This window comes from Mustelus asterias, chromosome 7 (assembly GCF_964213995.1).
Source record: "Mustelus asterias chromosome 7, sMusAst1.hap1.1, whole genome shotgun sequence".
Taxonomy (NCBI): domain Eukaryota; kingdom Metazoa; phylum Chordata; class Chondrichthyes; order Carcharhiniformes; family Triakidae; genus Mustelus; species Mustelus asterias.
Genome location: NC_135807.1, coordinates 69,218,102 through 69,237,241, shown reverse-complemented (window position 1 = coordinate 69,237,241; position 19,140 = coordinate 69,218,102). Strand labels below are relative to the sequence as shown.

The window sequence follows — 19,140 nt, the reverse complement described above, 5'->3', positions numbered from 1 at the left end:
CTATTCTAGGTGACAATTCATGGATTATGAGCAGGTTAAAGCCTGATAGTTTGTGCAGCCTGAAGCAATATGGCTAAGACCTTGTTTGATGTCATGCAATGGAGATGTTTTGGCACCTCTGGTATCTTTTCAATACAGTCAGCCATCTGCTGGAATCTAGACATGGTGTGAACAGGTTTGGTCATGTTTTATGAAACAGTACTGATACCTAATGTGGCCTTTCGCAACTAAAAATTTTGAATACAAATTCAATTAGAATTATACGCCATTCAATTCTATTAGTTTGCTCTCAACAGATCAGCCCACAAACTATCTTGATATGATTCCAGAAATCCAACAGTTGATTGACCTTATGGAAAATGAAGCATGATCTCTATTTATGATTAAGTCAGATTACCAAGAGTTATTTGACACAAGATTATCTTGGTGCAGCTACCAAGTGGGACAAGTTCCAATCTGCCAGAAATGTCAAAAGTACTTACCGTTGACCCTCATCAGCCGCACTGTCACTTCGTTCATTCTTCTTCAGGTCTTTCAAGCCTGATATTCTGGAAGTACCAGCGCTGGAAGAGGGGGAAAATATCTATTGTTTAGATTATTAGGATAAAAGATTTAAACAATCACTGATGTAATTTTCCAGTTTGTACTTGAACTAATGTCCACTAATCAAACAGCATAATTTAAATTTTAAACTCTCTAAATGAATTCATGAGCTTATAATGTTCACGGAAGTGCATCCTCAAATCCTTTTACCCCATGGTAGATATGCCTTCATCCATTTAGGCCCTGAGATGTGAAATTCTCACTTTAAACCTCGATAGCCATCCTTAGAATTCACCTCTTGAACCAAGCTCAGTCATTTTCCCTGCTATCTCCTTTTTTGACCTAGTGTCAATTTTTGTCCGATTAAACCTTTAGTGATGTGCCTTGGAAGTTTTCTCCAAGTTAAAGGTGATACACAAATGCATGATGTTGTTGACAGTTTCCAAAAACCTCAGAATGTATATGATATACAAGATGTTGGCAAATTGATGAACTTAACTACAATGACTAACAATTTGCATTCCACCAACGAATTCCTAATCTCCTCTTGAGCACAAAGATCACTTAGGGATAAAAAAGGCAGCAGGCAAGACTGGTAACCATGGAGAAAATGTGCTAGAGCAGATATCCATGATAGGGTTGACAAAACACTATTCAACAGGCTATGCAAGAATCTGAAGCTGTGGCTTTAGGAACTAATCTATGCAAATAGATTTGCTTCCAAAAGCTCTTACATAAATGTTACGATCCCTGTTCAGTAGAGTGTAACTTCTAGTTTTTGTTTAAATATATGGATGAATAGAGTCACAGGACTGCTGATTAACTTAACAAAACATTTATTAAACAAAAAAAGATTAGCTATGATACATTACTCCTTAGCCTACGCTATACATTTATTGATTTATACAGATTTATAAGGATTACACAAATTAATGCTTATATTCTAATGTTCTCAATAAGTACACAGTCCATGTAAACCAATTAGGCAAGATGTGGTCAAACACACCACATCCTGAAACTAAGTGACAGATGCCACCCAAAACAACTTGCGGATTTCTCATCAAATCCTCCCAGAAGTTTGTTACATTGTGAGCCAACTAATCTCGCTGGAACTCTGGTTTCTACACAAGTGTTTCCAAATTCCACTTTCGATCACCAACCTCAGCGCTCCTTTAGGTGTCTCTGGCTTCTTGATAGTCAACTTTGAGGTCTGCATCTTGCAACTGTCTTTAACTGGGAACCTTCCTCTGCTCCTTTAACTTCAATGAACAGTACCTTGTTCAGGTTCTGGGTCTTTGTCATTTTGACTTCAATCCTCCTAGGACTTTCTGTTCTTTAACCTCTGGGACCGGTCCTGCTTATATTGGCACTTTCTATGAGAACTCAAATGCTTCTACTTTTCTGTGTGGACCTCTGGTTGCTATGCAGCAGTTTAGTTTTTTTAAAGTCTGTAATTGTTTGTATGCCGTAAATCCTTAATTACAATGCAGAAAAAGTTTAATGTGAAACTATAACCTATAGACATGCAGGCACCTTTGTTTAACATGGAGCTAACTGAAGCTTTAGCCATTTCTTAGTCGACAAATACAGAAACACAAATCAAGCTTTAACTCATATCTTATTCCTAATACCAACAAACAAAACAAATTGTTAAACCAACTCTATTTCCAACACAAATTATAGCTGATTTGTGTTTTACCAGGAAAACTCAAAATACACTATCACATTAAAATCAGTCATATTAATTACTTGCTCAAAATATAAAGTTCATTAATAACTGATGTATACAAATGCAATATAGTAGAAAGCTTCCATAAGGTAATATTTTGTTTTATTATTAATTAGTCTACACAGTTTACAGTGCATAAAAATGATATAGAGCTAGGGTATGTTTAAGTTGCATATGCTGACAATTTGAAGGAAGGTTTAAGCAATAGGAAACAGACAAACTAAATACAAGGATCCAGATAGTTAGGGCAGCACAGTGGTTAGCATTGCTGTCTCAGTGCCAGGGACCCAGGTTTGATTCCCGGCTTGGGTCACTGTCTGTGCAGAGTCTGCATGTCCTTCTCGGGTTTCCTCTGGGTGCTCTGGTTTCCTCCCAGTCTAAAAGACGTGCTGGTTAGGTGCATTGGGCACGCTAAATTCTCCCTCAGTGTACCTGAACAGGTGCAGGAGTGTGGCAACTGGGGGACTTTCACAGGAACTTAATTGCAGTGTTAATATAAGCCTAGTTGTGACACAAATAAAATAATAAAAAGCTTGGAGAGCTGAGCTGCTGACTTGTAAATGGCATTTTATTTGGATAAATGTAAAGTGATGCTACTTGGAAATACACAGCTAATGCTAATTTAAAGCTAATGGATCGTTGAAAGAGGGTATAACACAGGGAAGCAACCTGGGGACACTGTTGGATAGCTCAGTGAGACTAGTAGAACATTGAGTGGTAGCAAGAAGGAAAACTAAATTGGCCTTGGGATGTATAATAAAGTTGAAGGAGAAGAGCAAAAATCCTAGATGGGGTCAATGAGTCTAGACAAGGAACTGATAAAACCACAAATGGAGTTCTGTATAGGATTCGGGCTGCCTTACTATAGCAAGGATATACAGGCACAGGAACAGTGCAGAAAATAGCAATCAAATCGATGATCTGTTAAGATGATCCTGTCAAGGAAATGGAAAGCATCAACAACACTGGTCACATATAGTTAAAAATGGAATCCAAATGTCACCTGAAGCATTAGGGAATATAAAAATATAAAATCTATCTGAATTTTTGAGTAGGAGGAGGATATCATTTTTATGGCTTTGAACATCAGCCAACCCCTGGTCCTTCTATTAATGGCAATACTCAACTACTTAATGAAGCAATTAAGACAGAATGATGAAAAAATACATATGCAACTAGACTGGCTGTAACATCACTGACTGTTTAAATGGTAAACCTACAAACATCGAAAGACAAATCATTTTACTTAGATTACATCAAGAATGTACTTCCACTTGCCCAAGTACTTCAAACTAACACCAAATTTTTTTTCAGCAATCAAAAAGTTAAAAGTTTAAAGCATGCAAAATAGTTCCTAATACAAATGCCCCATTCAACAAGGACATCAGGATGGTCCCCAATATCCCCAAATTTATGCCTCACTAAAGTAAGCTGTGATACACAATACATTGATTGGTGTAGAGATTAATACACTGGCTTGTGTACAGGGCCAGAATTTGGTGCCAAGTAATGGGTGATTTTAATGTAGATGCTGGAATTAGTACAGGAATTGTCCAGCAATTTGTGGCAAGGAAATGTGTTGCAAATTATCATGAATTGTTATTAACCTTGCAAAAATGTAAGCTCACCATCAAATTCACTGAGTTTCAAGATACTGCTGCATTTACACAGTAATTATCAATTAGACATGCTAAAGAAAGCCAAAGCTGGTACTTATTGGAGCAGCAGCTGAAACTGAGGTCCCCTTCCTGCAGACTGTGAATTTAGAATTTGACAAAAATTGCACATAAGCATATTTGCTTGCAGCAGAAATAACAGTTTTGTCAAGTTGCTCCTGACTCAAGGTGTGTGATCTTCTGGATCTTCATGGCAGCAGGATCTTCTGGTCCAGCCACCAGTGCACCCCTGCCACGTGTTTCCCAGCAATGTGGGGTGAAATAAATTGGAAACCCCATTGACAATGGTGGAATCAGAACATCCCACCTCCAGCCAACACTGTGCCGTCTCCCACCGCTTAGAAAGCAGAAAATCCAGGTGAAGATTTTTAAAGTTTTGACTTTTGTTAACATAGTGTGTTTAGTTACAGACAGGAGAGATGGTAGAATGGTTTCCCCCCTTTTCCACCCCTTGACTGACTGTAGATGTATTTCAAAAGTAGTGTTTTACACCCAGAATGCTGAAACTCACAAAAAGGTCTTAAAAAGTTTTCAAAAAAATCACTGTCAGACTTGTTTCCTTCAAGATAATGTCTTGATGTTGCAAGTCCTCAAATTCTTCTTTTTAATCCACTGAAGAAATTGTTTATGAAGATGGATTTGCAGTGCATTATTGATTGCAGTGGCAGATTTCTCTAGCTTCACTCAAGTTGAGGTGCAGTCAAACCCGTGCAGCGAAAACCTGATTTGGTTCCTCAAAGGGTAGGTGAGGGCTAGCCTGAATTCTCAGCTTCCTGATGGATTTTAGACAGGGCCCTGTTCCTTTGGTGTCTGGGACTCTTTTTCTTTCTTTTTCCTGCCTACTCTCCAAAAATGCGTCTGATTAATTGTCCTTTATTAGCAACTTGGTTTCTGTCATATGACCACAGTATCTGTTCATTCATTGTCCTCACAAATGGTCTCTGACATCTTGGCCATTGACACACAATGGTGTTCAAGTTTAATCCATTTACTAGTCCTTGTGGAAGAATGAAATCCTTCTCTCACCCATTTTTTGGAATTCCATTGCAAAGCCAAGATGTCTGCAAGCCCACTGTGAACAAACTTCTGTAACTATTTGGATAACGGCAGCCATTAATCCACAGGAAAGGTTTGTTGCATTTTAATGCCCCCTCAATGAAGTGTCCTGAAAGGTTGCTGATGTCTTAATGTAATGTACAAAGATGCAGGTTAGTTTCCGGTGTCTTGTCTAGTTCCATATATATTGACGTGAAAGAAAAAAGGTCAACTGACCTCTCAATTCCATTGTGTTTCAAAAGCAAACTGTCCATCCTTCATTTTGTTTTAGAAGTAATGTCCATTTTTCATAAATCCGTGAAAATATATTGCATAGTCTAACACTGTATTTCTGCGGATTGTGTGTTTACTATTTTCTAATGTCCCAGAAATTTCCTTTTATCAGAAAATACATATTAGTGAATATGCATAAAAAGGACACTATTTCTACATGGCTCCACTGCGAATTTAATCCTCTATTTTATACTGTTCATCTGAAAGCATCTGTATTTGTCTCGAACAAAGAGATTGTTCAGGTCACATATTTATCCATGCCTATAATAAATTGATTATAATCCAATGGTGGGGGAGGGGGTTATTTTTTTTCCAATGCAAAATGCAATATGATTCTTCCAATGACCACGATTTTTTTCAAAACTTAACTGAGAATATAAATGTCTCACAAAATTGATAGGACTGAACAGGCAACTTTATGAAACACAGCAAAAAAAAAGTGTTCTAAAGTACTAGAAGCATGTTTAGTAGCACAGTAACTGTAAATGGACTGGTAGCAAATTGGTGCTTAGGCCAATTTCTTCTCCAGAGTCAACAAAAGGTCATTAGTTACAGCTATGTTCTATTCAAACCAGAATACCTTTTTCCAGAATGAAAAATTGTTTGGACCACCTAAAATTTACAAAACAGAAGTTTTAAAGAAACCATGGTATACCTTAAAACACATCTGATATTTCTTACCTACGAACCGCAGGTTTGCTATTAGTAGTATTGCTAAACATAGGTGTCTCCTGATGAACCAGTTGATCCTTGCCCTCATTCTTGTAAAAATTAGCTGTTGCTAGCTAGATAAGAAAATAAGATAAAAATTATCTAGAAAGATACTTCACAATCTGTTAGCCTCTTAACAATATGCTGCAAGTAGATTTTGCAGAGATCAATAGATAGAATATACCTGCAAACTGTGTTCAATTTCCTCACACTAAAATGAAAACACAATTTAAAAATTCTCTCTGAAAGCACACCCCAAGTACAGTAAAACATAAGCAGCAAAACTTTAAATTCTGACGCGTATGGTTCTTTTAAAAACTAATTTTAACTACACCTTAAAAACAGTCGGAATTAATGTCATTGAAATGTTTACAATCAATGCTTCTCAGATAATTTGTTTAAAAATATTTGGAAGAGCACAATTTTGGGCAACTGATACAGACTTCAAGCATTATGATATATGAAGTTGATAAAAATTGCTAAAGATAAAAATTATAATAAATCTCCAAAGTTGCTTCATGCCACATGTGAAACATATTGAATGGTAAACTTTGAGAGGCGTCTCACTCTTGTTTAACTAACTAGGGGGCATAACTATAGGGTTCATGGTGGGAGATATAGGAAGGATGTCCGAGGTAGGTTTTTTACTCAGAGAGTGGTTGGGGTGTGGAATGGACTGCCTGCAGGGATAGTGGAGTCAGAAACTTTAGGAACATTTAAGAAGCTATTGGATAGGCACATGGAGCACTTCGGGATGATAGGGAGGAAATAGCTTGATCTGGGTTTCAGACAAAGCCCGGCACAACATCGTGGGCTGAAGGGCCTGTTCTGTGCTGTACTGTTCTATGTTTATATTTCTCATTCCAGTTTGAATGTCAAAAGCCTGTCATTTTAGTTGATATTTATTTTTCCCTCCATAGCTTATTTATAATTTGGTCAGATTCTCTAGTGATGATGGAGAAGGAAGAAGGAAACAAGGAGGGAAATGAGTTGCTATATTCTTGTACATTTCAATGACGTAACAATATTAGCAGAGACTTTACAGCAGGTCATGTTAATCAGCAAACTGCCCACTGACCTTTTTTAAACACAAGGTCAGATATTGTTGGACATTACATTGAACTAATTGACAGCAAAACAGTAACAGCCTCAAAAATATGCCAACTTCAGCAAGTCACCTGTGTACAGTCAATAGTCAGTTCCTCGAATTTTTGAAAAATGCCAAATGCAGTCACAGAAACATGGAGGTGAAACAATTAAGCATTAACATGAAAACTTCTCCTTTAATGCCCAAATGTCAATCAAACAATGCCTTCATCTTTGGTCAAATATCACACAGTTCTGTTGTATTTGTACTATCTTATGTCTGCCAGAAATGTTTGAAGATGCTATGTATGTTAGGAACTATTTTGAAGTGCAATAACTTTGTTGTAAATAATTCTGTGTAGACTTGCAACACATAATGAAATAATAAAAACATGAAGGACAACAAAAAAAAAATCACCAATCAGCTCATCCACAATAAATATTAAGTTTGTGGTGTTTCTTACTTTTATTTGATCTTCCACAGTATTTACATTAGTACAATGTCTTAGATAAATTTTCTTGATTTCTCATGTTGCCATTGAAGAATTTCCCAGGGCGAGAAGGTAGATGAAAGAAAGCTTTATGACACAGATGGCGAAATATCTAGCTATTAACTTATCTTCACCGAACCCAGGTTACAGCCATGATGCAATATTTTAAAAAATTTAGTAGACACTTTAATGACTTACTGAATTGAGTCTTGTAACCATTCTATCAAAGGAGGGAGTAGTATGGCATTATAACTTAGGTTATAAATTAGTTTCAACACAGCTGTAATGTTCTATGTTCTAATGAAGAAAAGGAGTAGGCAACAAATCTTTCCAAACGGGTTAGGAGGTGACCAAAAGTTTGCTTAAGAAAATGTGCTTTGAGAAGATATTTAAAATAGTGGAGTGAGGTAGGGAAGGCAAAAGGTTTGGGACACATTTCCATTGAGTTGGACTGAGGCACCTGAAAAGTTTGCCATTAAACGTGGAAGACAGCAGGGGATGCACAGGACTCCAGAGGACGCACAGGACTCCAGAGGACACAGTAATGGCCATTAGGCAGGAGAAAACATAGTTAACAATATGAGGATTTTGTGTTCAATCCACTCATTTTGGGTAGGTGACCAATGCACAGCAATGGGAACAGAGGTGATGGGAAAATGAAGCTTAGTAAATAGAATTCAGGTGGCAGAACATTGGCAATTTGGAATTTATGCACATTGATTTTAACATTTAAGGAAAACTTGGACGGGTTCATGAATGAGAGGGGTGTGGAGGGATATGGTCCAAGTGCAGGTCAGCGGGACTAGGCAAAAAATGGTTCGGCACAGACAAGAAGGGCCAAAAGGCCTGTTTCTGAGCTGTAATTTTCTATGGTTTCTATGATGGTCATGGAAATTCATTGGAGAATTTTCCCTTTGTCTACCTGGAGACTTAGATATTACAGCAACAGTGAGGCTAACATTGGAGTGGAGGCAGGTAATGCTGCAGAGATGGAAAAGCAATACTGGTATCGAACAGTGTATTGTAACAGATTGCTGTATGGTTCAACCTGAGTGAGAAAGCAAAGAGGAGAATGCAATCAAAGGTAAGGATGCAGAGACTGTAGTTGGGGCCAAAAATTATAATAATTCATCTTCCTGATGTTCAATTGTAGAAATTCTGATTCATCCATAACAATGGATATGACTATGGAATTGAAGAAATTGGGAAAAAAGTAGTCGAGAATCATCAGTATACTTGTGAGAGGTAACTTCATGTCAACAGATATGTAATTAAAAGATAGAGGAGCTAATCTATAGGAAACGCCAAGTGAAAATGCAATAACTAAAGAAGTCAACATTGGAGACGTATTGCAACAAAGTGGAGTGGGTCGATGCATTGGCAGTCTAACAGATGTTGATCATAGAGAGACAATGGAGGAAGACCGCATGATTGACCATGTCCAATTCCACCAAAAGGTTAAGAAGAACAAGATGTAATAATGAATTATAGGCACAAATTATATAATTGGTGACTTTTAAAAAGACAACCCCTATGTTGTGGACAAGACATCGCTAAAGAGATTCAAATAGTTCTGGGAGAGGACATTGCTGGGAGATAATGACATGGAAGTTGGACAAGGAGGGAATTACGAGTCTGAACAGTAGTTGAAAGGGACAATAAATTCAAGGGCGAGCTTTTGATGGAGTGTGATAATAGTTTTTCCAGGGTTAGATTAGAGGGAGATCCTGGAAAATTTGTACCATCATTCAAGCAAAAATAGAAGATCTAGATGAAAAGTCACAAACCTAATACATCAGAAAAGAAGCTCTTCCTGTTGATTACAGTAAGTAGTATTGCAGAGAGGTTTGGTGAAGATGCAATCTAATTTAGTTGCATTCTTAAGTTTTGGTTGCTTTATGTTCCTTGTAAAATTCTACCAACATGCTTATTGAGCATTGATAAAACTGTTTCTGTGGGAAAATAAAAAGTGTACATCTACACCCTTAACCTTCAGCTAACTAAAGAAGAAAAAGAGACATGCACACAGGAATACCAATGCATTAAGAAAAATAATGTAGATAAAATGCATTGTATTCAGATTTACAGTTCTGAATGCTCTGCTATTTGCTTCACACAGGTTCAACAAGTGTTAACAAACTTATAATACAAAAACAGAAAAAGCTGGAAAAACTCAGCAGGCCTTGCACCATCTATGTAGAGAGAAACAGACTTAATGATGACAGTCCGATACAACTCTTCTTTGGAACTAGAGAGAGGTAAAAATGTGATGTGTTTTAGAGAAAGAGTTATTTTACCTCTTTCCAGTTACAAAGAAGTCATTTGGACTTGAAAGATTAATTCTGTTTCCCTCTTCACAGATGCTGCCAGACCTGCTGAGTTTTTTAAGCCTATATTGTTATTATTTCAGATTTCTAGCACTTAGCTTTTATTTTAATAAATTTATAGCTCTTTTAACTTGTAGTTTCTATGCCAAAGTGGCCTGAACACTGCATTTTTATTTATCACAAGCAATGCATAGTTTAATCTCCAAATTAAAAAATCTAAAATGACAGTGGATTCATATTTAATTTACTACTGCAAATTCCATTCATAAATATATTAACACAATTAACAGATTTCTCACTGCAATACAAATAGATGAAACACTTCTTTATAAGCCCCTCAATCTGGACTAACAATAATTGAAAACTTCAAACTGCACATAAAATCCGTTAATTTTAATAATGCACCAAGGTATTGGTTTCTACTTAAGGTTATATTATTTAGGAATATATAGATGTTCTATCATACCATGATTATCCATATTGAAATAATTACATCTGCTCATCTGCTTGGATTTCCTGTCAGCAGTTCTATGGATAAATTCTTATGTTCATGTTTGCAATGTAAGTTGCGAATGAAATGCCAGCCCTGGCTGAAGAGTGCAAATAAAATTAGACATTTTTACATAGTTTAAAAGTAGGAATTTAGAACAGAAATATTAAAATATGAACAAAATGTAAATTAAAATGGGGACTAAATTATGCATACATGCTGTCAACCATGAGGCCTCAATTTTGCAGTAAAAGTAACAATGAGGTTGTGAGTAAATCAGATAACTTATTCTGATTTTACGCACATAAACAGGGAACTCAGAAAGCTGCTGTCTGATTTGTCGCAGTCCTTCAGAAGCTTTGCTACATCAGTACCTCACCAAGAGACTTGGAATGCAAATACGTGGAATGCTGTTAAATTTGGGTACTTGTGATAGCTAACCATAAACAAGCAAGATGTTAGAGCTTGTACATTCAAACTGTAAGTGAATTTTTAATGGTGTGGTATGTCTCAAGTACTACCAAGCAATCTCTCTGTCACTGAAAATGAACTTTTACAAGTACTTAATTTTTAAAGATTTTAATTATTGTTGGAAATTATTGTTTAAATGTAAGAAGTTAATTAACTTTGACATTTTCTTTCTGTCCCTTTTACCTCACTCATTTTCCTCTTATTTTCTTTTCTGTACATTTGGATTAACAATTCTAACTGGTTTAAACTCTGCATTCTGGATTATTAAACAGAGCAGGTTACATAGGCAAAAGGACAGGGGAGTTTTTTGGACCGCAGTATACTAAGTCCATGTTACGGACCTTCAATTCCACAGCTTGCATCTTCAGCCTGACTAACAAGATTGGTTTCCAGTCAGGGAGCAATCTGAAGCAGGGAGGCCCAATCCATGAACTGGGCACAGGAAAAACAAAAAGAATTCACTACCCAACCCAATATCTTTGCACAGGACAAGGTCTGACTGATAGTGTCAGGACAGAGGTGAGTGAAAGCTTGGAGGTTTGGTATGGCGGGTGAATACTCGCCATACCAAAGTACGGGTGAATACTCGCCATACCAAAGTATGGGTGAATACTCCTGCTCCACTGGCCCATATGATTTACTATAAACACTTTCCTGAGGTTGCACTTGCTTCCCTTGAATAACCAGGATCCCCTATGACTGGCCAGTTAAACCTACAAATTAGATTAAATTAGAGTTGCCTGCCTAATTAAAATATTTAAATTGCCAATTTGTTTCCTGGGAGTCAGGTAACTGCCCAACACTTGCCCATCCTCCCTCGCTTAAATCCATAAATGGGCGGGTTGGAGATTACAATCTTTTTTTACCTCCAACCAAACCCACCTGTGTTAAGGTGTTAAAATGCAGTCCAGTATGCCTCAGTGAGGATTCTTCAATGTGATTGGTTAAGGAGTTACATACATCACATATTCCTTAAAGAATATGCACACGGTTTTGGATTTCTAATCACCCCAACTTTTGGAGTAGAAGCCCATATAAAGTCTATGGTCAAGTGGAAGTGTAACCAATGGTTGGTGCTTTTTGCTCACTGCTGAAACCTAGATCATTGTCTCTGGTCTCAACGTGAAAAATGGGGTGGAGTAGGTCATACAGCCCCTTGAGTCAGCTCCGTCATTCAGTATTATTCATAGATCGTCTTGACCTGAACTCCATTCTCCTGTCCATTCCCCATAAATCTAGAGTCCTCTACAGTTCAAAAATCTGTTCATCATGGCCTTGAATATGTTCAACGAGTCAGCCTCCAATAAAAAAATTTCAAAGATTCACAAACTTCAATAAAGAAATTCCTCACCTCCACATTAAAGGGTAAACCCTTATCCTGAACTGTGCTCCCTAATTCTAGATTCCCCCAAAAGGGAAACAGCTTCTCAGAATCTACCCTTTAAACCTCCTCCGAATCTTATACATTTCAATATGATCATCTCTCATTCTTCTACATTCCAATGAGTATCGGCTCAACCTTTCCTCATAAGGCAAATCCTTCGTCCTGGAGTGAACCTTTGCTTAACTGCTTCCAAAGCAAAAATATCCATCCTTAATAAAAACAGATCATGCTTGAAAAACTCAGCAGTTCTGGCAGCACCTACGGGAGAGATTGTTAACATTTTGAGTGTGACTTTTTCAGAACTCCTGTTCTGAAGAAGTCATGTTGGACTCAAAATGTTAACTGTTTCTCTCTCCACAGATGCTGCCAGATCTGCTGCATTTTTCCAGCACTTTTTAAAAAAAAATTCCAGTTCTCCATCTTCCATAATATATTTTTTTATCCCTCCTTAAACAAGGAGACCAAAACTGGACGCAATACTTCAGGTGTGATTTGTACAGCTACAGCAAAACTTCCTATTTTTATACTGCATTCCCCGTGTATAGAGGCAAACATTCATTTGTCTTCATAATTACTGGCTATGCCTGTGTGCTAACTTTTTGTGTTTCAAGTATGATGACACCCAGATCTCTCTGCACTGTACTTATTATTCATTTGCAACATCACAGGAGATCAAGGGCCCATTTTAACTCTATGTGTGAATGGTATTTGAATGAGTTAAATCAGTCCCCTCAAGCTGTTAAAATACAGTTTTCTTTTCGTTCCTGGATTTTGGCATTGACCTTTCTTATTTAATAAAATGCAACTATTAATAAACAAATTTCAATTTATGTAACATGTATTGTGCTGGTAGGACTCAAATCGGGACAGTAAATCATGAGAAACTAGACTGCCTAGTTTCAGTGTGTCATAAGGTGACTGTGTCAGGACAATTAAACTCAGTAAAATATCAAAGATATAGGAAATATGAAATAAAACTTAAAGTGCTGGAAACATTCCAGTCAGGCGACATTGGTAAAAGGTCTCTAATCTGAAATATTAACTTTATTTCTCTTTCCACAGATACTACCTGACCTGCTCAGCATTTCCAATATTTGTTTAAGAATGATTTAAGTACTATTCAGGAGTGTGATATTAGCCTACTAGTTTTCAAACAAATCATAATCTTAATACTTCTGAGAGATATAGAGAGATTTTCAGACAAAGTGAAATGTTTCCATGATTTTGATTATTTCCTGGGAAATTTGAACTTACAATTTATGTATAATGGCTACTTTACACATGACAGAAGATTGAATAGGACTGCACAGTGGCACAGTGGTTAGCACTGCTGCCTCAGCGCCAGGGACCTGGGTTCGCTTTCCGGCTTGGGTCACTGTGTGGAGTTTGCATCTTCTCCCCATGTCGGTGTGGGTTTCCTCCCAGTCTGAAAGACGTGCTGGTTAGGTGCATTGACCCAGACAGGCGCTGTAGTGTGGCGACTAGGGGAATTTCACAGTAACTTCATTGCAGTGTAATGTAAGCCTTACTTGTAACTAATAAATAAAACAGTGCACAAAGATTTGAAAATGTAGCAAGCTGTACAAATTAAAAAGAGGGTTTTTGCTTTTATTGCTGAAATACACCATTGCACTCTGAAAAGCATTAAATCATCTTTTTAAAAAATCAATTTTAATTAAAAAAGCTGTAACATGAAGCAAATACTAAGTTGCCCAAAAACAATCTTCCAAGGTATGAGGACAGTCAGTAAAAGGCCAATAATCTGCTGAGCTAGATTTCTACAAGAGAAATAAATAATACTTAAACTGTCGATCCTAAGAGACTATAAAGGGGACAACTAACAGAAAATCAAATATTAATGGGACAGATTTTTTTTTTGTAGAAATAACAGTGATGCTAGCAGCAACTTCAAGTGACTGCACATACACAGTTAAGTGCAGAAATTTAGAAACTGCTGTCCAAGAAGTGATGTTCATAGAATCATAGAATGGAATCATAGAATCCTACAGTGCAGAAAGAGGGCGTTTGGCCTATTGAGTCTGCATCGACCACAATCCCACCCAGGCCCTATCCCCATCACCCCATGTATTTACCCTGCTAATCCCCCGACACTGAGGGACAATTTAGTATGGCCAATCCACCTAACTCGCACATCTTTGGAGTGCGGGAGGAAACTGGAGTACCCGGATGAAACCCAAGCAGACACATGAAGAACGTGCAGACTCCTCACAGACAGTGACCCAAGCCAGGAATTGAACCCGGGTCTCTGGCGCTGAGGCAGCAATGCTAACCACTGTGCCACCGTGCCATTCCTCCAAACAATGCCTTGGAATGGCATCTAGTTCCCCATTCACATACTTTGGAATTTGTTAAGTTGATGCACTTACATCAAATACCTAACGAAACTGGCCTGAAAACATTAGAGCTTGAACACCCCAATGGCAGTACTTTTTCATAGCGTGGCAAGTCCTAAATACTGTCAACATCTTTGGCAGTGAAAATTAAGTTTGTATGGATACTTTAAATATTGTTGCCATTAAAACTAAAATACTTTCAAAAAGATTATCTATATTTTTTTGGGGGAGGCTTGGTGGCACAGTGGTTAGCACTGCTGCCTCACAGCGCCAGGCTTGGCGCTGCTTCCCCCGCCCGCTGCTTCCTGGCTTGGGTCACTCTCTGTGCTGAGTCTGCACATTCTCCCTGTGTCAGCGTGGGTTTCCTCCGGGTGCTCTGGTTTCCTTCCACAGTCCGAAAGGTGTGCTGGTTAGGTGCATTGGCCATGCTAAATTCTCCCTCAATGTACCCAAACAGGCGTCAGTGTGGCGACTAGGGGATTTTCACAGTAACTTCATTGCAAGCCTATTTGTGATACTAATAAATAAACTTAATTTGGATGGAATAGACATTTGTTTGCTCTCTTCACAGGTTCCAGGCTGCCGTTTTGGTTAGGTGGCTCTCAGGAACTTCCAGCAGAAAAGCCTTATTATATTATCCAAACAAGTGCATCGAAAGGCTACTACTGTTCATTGACCACCCAGAGCAAAATCCAGCCTATTACCTACATTACAATGTGGCGAACAATGATGGATCGATAGTTTAAGTAGTATTCATTTCTCTAGTAGAACACAAGCATACTAAATTACTGAGCTCTTCTGCCCTTGTGCCGTAGCACATGATTTTTGGACTTCATATTTGTGGTGAACAGCGAGGGAACGGCTGTTGCCTTCTATTGCAGTCCATGTTGATAAGAGCTCCAGAATTTGCAGAGACTGTCAGGAAATCTAATTTCTGAAACCACTGGGATTGCATGCATTAAGGAAAATCCATGGATTGTCTCAATAAAATTTCCCAGTGAAGCATTTACACGAGCAGCAAGAAAAATAAATTGTATTATGGTAGTAATGTACAACAATATCAAACAGGTTCCTTTTCCGAGCATAAAAAAGTGAGTAAATCTCTGGTAGTATGGGTATTAGTACCATAACCCCAAAATCACCACCATTGTTGTGTTTAAGCAGCGGAAGTAATGGATCAAAATGTTGTCTGAAAGAAACAGGTTTCCTTTCAACAACAGGCCAGATGTGATTCATTATCATTCAGCCCAGATCCTCAGGGCAGGAGACCCTGTTGCACTGAATGCAGAGTGCTCACCCATATTGGTTAACAGCGGGATAGTGGAGCGAGAGGCCGCCAGGAGACTGCACCGACCCCAGGGAGCTGCCCAACGGCCGCACCGACCCCAGGGAGTTGCCCGGCGGTTGCCGCCTCCGCACAACAAAAACAAACCCCCAAGAGCGAGCCCATCACCTGCAAATCCCATCCGGCCGCCTCCAACTCAGCCCGGGCCCCTTCCTCCACCGCCCCCGTTAACCGCACCAACTGCCCTATCCTCTCCTCCCGCTCGGCGCCGTCCGCCATCTTCACACCGCCGCCTCCGCCACTTCCGGTCCTCGCCCGCCGCTTCCGGTCCCTGCGGGACACCCGCTCAGCAAGCGGTGGTTTGGCAGTTGGGCTTCTGCTGCCCTCAACTCGGCTGGAGCTGACGATAACAGTGTAAACCTGTGAGAGGAAATACCGGGTGGAGGCTGATTACTCCTCTGCTAGCCCAGAGGGTGTATTACTCTCCCCCCCCCAACTCTAAGTTTATTTATTAGTGTCACAAGTAGGCTCACAGTAACACTGCAATGAAGGTTCTGTGAAAATCCCCCAGTCGCCGCATTCTGGCGCCTGTTCGGGTACACTGAGGGAGAATTTAGCATAGCCAATGCGCCTAACCAGTGATGCACTATCAATTACGACGCAAAGACTTCTGAGAGTGAGGGAAAACGAATAGGCTTTTATTCACTGAGAACAGGAGCACACCCTTATAGCTGACCTGGTCTGAACTGAGGCAAGGAGGAGGGACCATCACCTTTATACCCCACTCTGGGTGGAAAGGAAGGGGTCTCAGGTGGAAAGGGAGGAGTCTCGGGCCAGGTGCAGCGTGGGTGTGTCCAGGCACATACATGTAGTAACAGTGGTTCACCACATCACCCCTCCTTTAAAAAAGAGTCCGGCGGGGTGGGTGGAACCATATGTACAGGAGCTTATATACATAGAAAAGTCACAAGCGTGAGGCGTCGGCCCTTCACAGGTTCAGCCTGTCGGGCGGCTTGACTAGTCGTTGAGACTGCCGCAGTACCGGTTGGGGGGTTGCTGCCGGTGGCAGGGTGGAGCCGCTCGAATCCGCCGTCGCCCCTTCTGGTCTGGTCCTGCGTGGTGACTCCGGGGGCTCAGGCGAGCTGCGTACAATAGGCAAAGATGTAAGCGGACCTGGTGCTACCTGAACAGAGGGGTTTAGGGGTGGGGGGTCATCGTGGGCTCTGGGGCACCCGGAGGCGCCAGGTCCCGGATAGAGACCGTGTCCTCCTGCCCATCGTGGTATGCCACATAGGCATATTGGGGGTTGGCGTGGAGGAGCTGGACTTTTTCAACTAGGGGATCCAACTTATGGGGTCGTACATGCCTCTGGAGCAGAACTGGGCCTGGGTTTGCCAGCCATGACGGTAGTGCGATTCCCGAGGAGGACTTCCTCGGGAAAGCAAACATCCGCTCGTGGGGGGTGGCATTGGTGGCTGTACACAGGAGGGACCGGATTGAGTGTGGTGCATCGGGGAGTACATCTTGCCAGCGGGAGACTGGAAGGCCTTTAGACCGTAGCGCTAGTAGAACGGCCTTCCAGACTGTCGCGTTCTCCCTCTCCACCTGTCCGTTACCCCTGGGGTTGTAGCTGGTAGTCCTACTCGAGGCTATGCCCTTGAAGAGCAGGTACTGACGCAGCTCATCGCTCATGAATGAGTATCCCCGGTCGCTGTGGATATAGTTGGGGTACCCGAACAGGGTGAAGAGGCCGTGCAGGGCCTTGACGACCGTGGTCGAGGTCATGTCCGAGCAGGGAATGGCAAAGGGGAAACGGGAGTACTCATCTATCACGTTGAGGAAATAGATGTTGTGGTCAGAAGAAGGAAGGGGCCCTTTGAAATTGACGCTGAGGCATTCAAAAGGGCGGGTGGCTTTTATGAGGTGTGCCCGGTCCGGCCGATAGAAGTGCGGCTTACATTCTGCGCAGATCGGACAGTGTCTGGTTATAGACCGGACGTCCTCAACAGAATAGGGCAGATTACGGGCTTTAATGAAATGGTAGAGCCTGGTGACCCCCGGGTGACAGAGGTCATTGTGGAGAGTCTGTAGTTGGTTCACCTGCGCGCGAGCACATGTTCCGCGAGACAGGGCGTCTGGAGGCTCATTGAGCTTCCCGGGTCGGTATAAGATGTCGTAATTGTAGGTGGAGAGCTCAATCCTCCACATCAGTATCTTATTCTTAATCTTGCCCCTCTGCACGTTGTTGAACATGAAAGCCACTGAACACTGGTCCGTGAGCAAGGTGAACCATCGGCCAGCTAGGTAGTGGCGCCAGTGTCGCACTGCTTCGACGATGGCCTGAGCCTCCTTCTCGACTGAGGAGTGTCGGATTTCCGAGCCCTGAAGGGTTCGTGATGAAGGAGGAAATTTTCCAGAAAACCATATTTGTATCATCAAACATATTTTTATTGGACTAATTGGCACCACTCATAACGGGCCAACAATGCAGAGGGGCACCCCCGGATGGATATTCGATCGGGTCTCCCCCTGCACAGCTGAGAGACTCACGAATTTCAGAAACTGCGGGAGATCCCTAATCTGCCTAGCAACAGCCTGTAGCTGCATTTTAAACTGGTCAAGGACGATCAAGATCCCTATGAAACGAGACACAGAGTGGGTTATCAAAACCAAGCTATCACTGAAACATTACTAATTCGGCCAAGGCAGACATAAAAATCTGATAAACCAAGATATAAGAATAAAAGGTTAGAATGAAGTACTCCAGACATCCAACAAGACAGGATAACATTAACACTCAATCTCACAAGCAGGAAACACAGACACGGGACAATAGGATCAAATTCAAATAAGGGGACACATAGAGATGATAATGGGAAACGCATTTAGACACCGGGGCAGGACCAAGTAATCCCATTAACACGAACACACACCATACAAATGCAAATTGACAAGCCTCCCAGAGAACTTCCTGACCTGACAGACCACTTTATACATATTGTAAAAAGATGCATAATCAAATGTTCCCGCTCAAATTTGGAGCCCTATAAAGATCCAGGGCTGATGTAATCCAATTGAGATCAACGTGGCCAAGCCACTGTTTCTGAGCTGGCTACGGGGGTCTCCCTAGGATCCTAGTAAATTGTACAATAAAGACACGCTTTGAACCTTGATTTGCGACTCGGCTTCTATTCTGTGCTGGTCAGGGATTTTTCCCTACAACAAAATGGCGTAGTCGGCAGGATTTGATATCTGACTTCTGAC

The 19,140-nt window shown here is 40.5% G+C and overlaps 1 protein-coding gene across 4 annotated transcripts in view; it reads right to left on the bottom strand.

Annotated features, from left to right (window-relative positions):
* LOC144495769 (NSFL1 cofactor p47-like) overlaps positions 1-16,198 on the bottom strand; it is a 38,161-nt gene extending 21,963 nt beyond the window's left edge. The window contains exons 1-5 of one of the 4 annotated variants that reach the window (XM_078216205.1): positions 16,045-16,173; positions 10,359-10,482; positions 9,353-9,517; positions 5,959-6,062; positions 483-563 (exon numbers count right to left, since the gene is read on the bottom strand). In XM_078216205.1, the coding sequence (XP_078072331.1) occupies positions 483-563; positions 5,959-5,999 (122 nt within the window). In that variant the 5' untranslated portion in view covers positions 6,000-6,062; positions 9,353-9,517; positions 10,359-10,482; positions 16,045-16,173. Of the gene's footprint in view, positions 1-482; positions 564-5,958; positions 6,063-9,352; positions 9,518-10,358; positions 10,483-13,491; positions 13,513-16,044 lie in introns of those variants that run through there. The other 3 variants (XM_078216204.1, XM_078216203.1, XM_078216206.1) reach the window with 3 other exon arrangements.
* Positions 16,199-19,140: the final 2,942 nt, after the last annotated feature.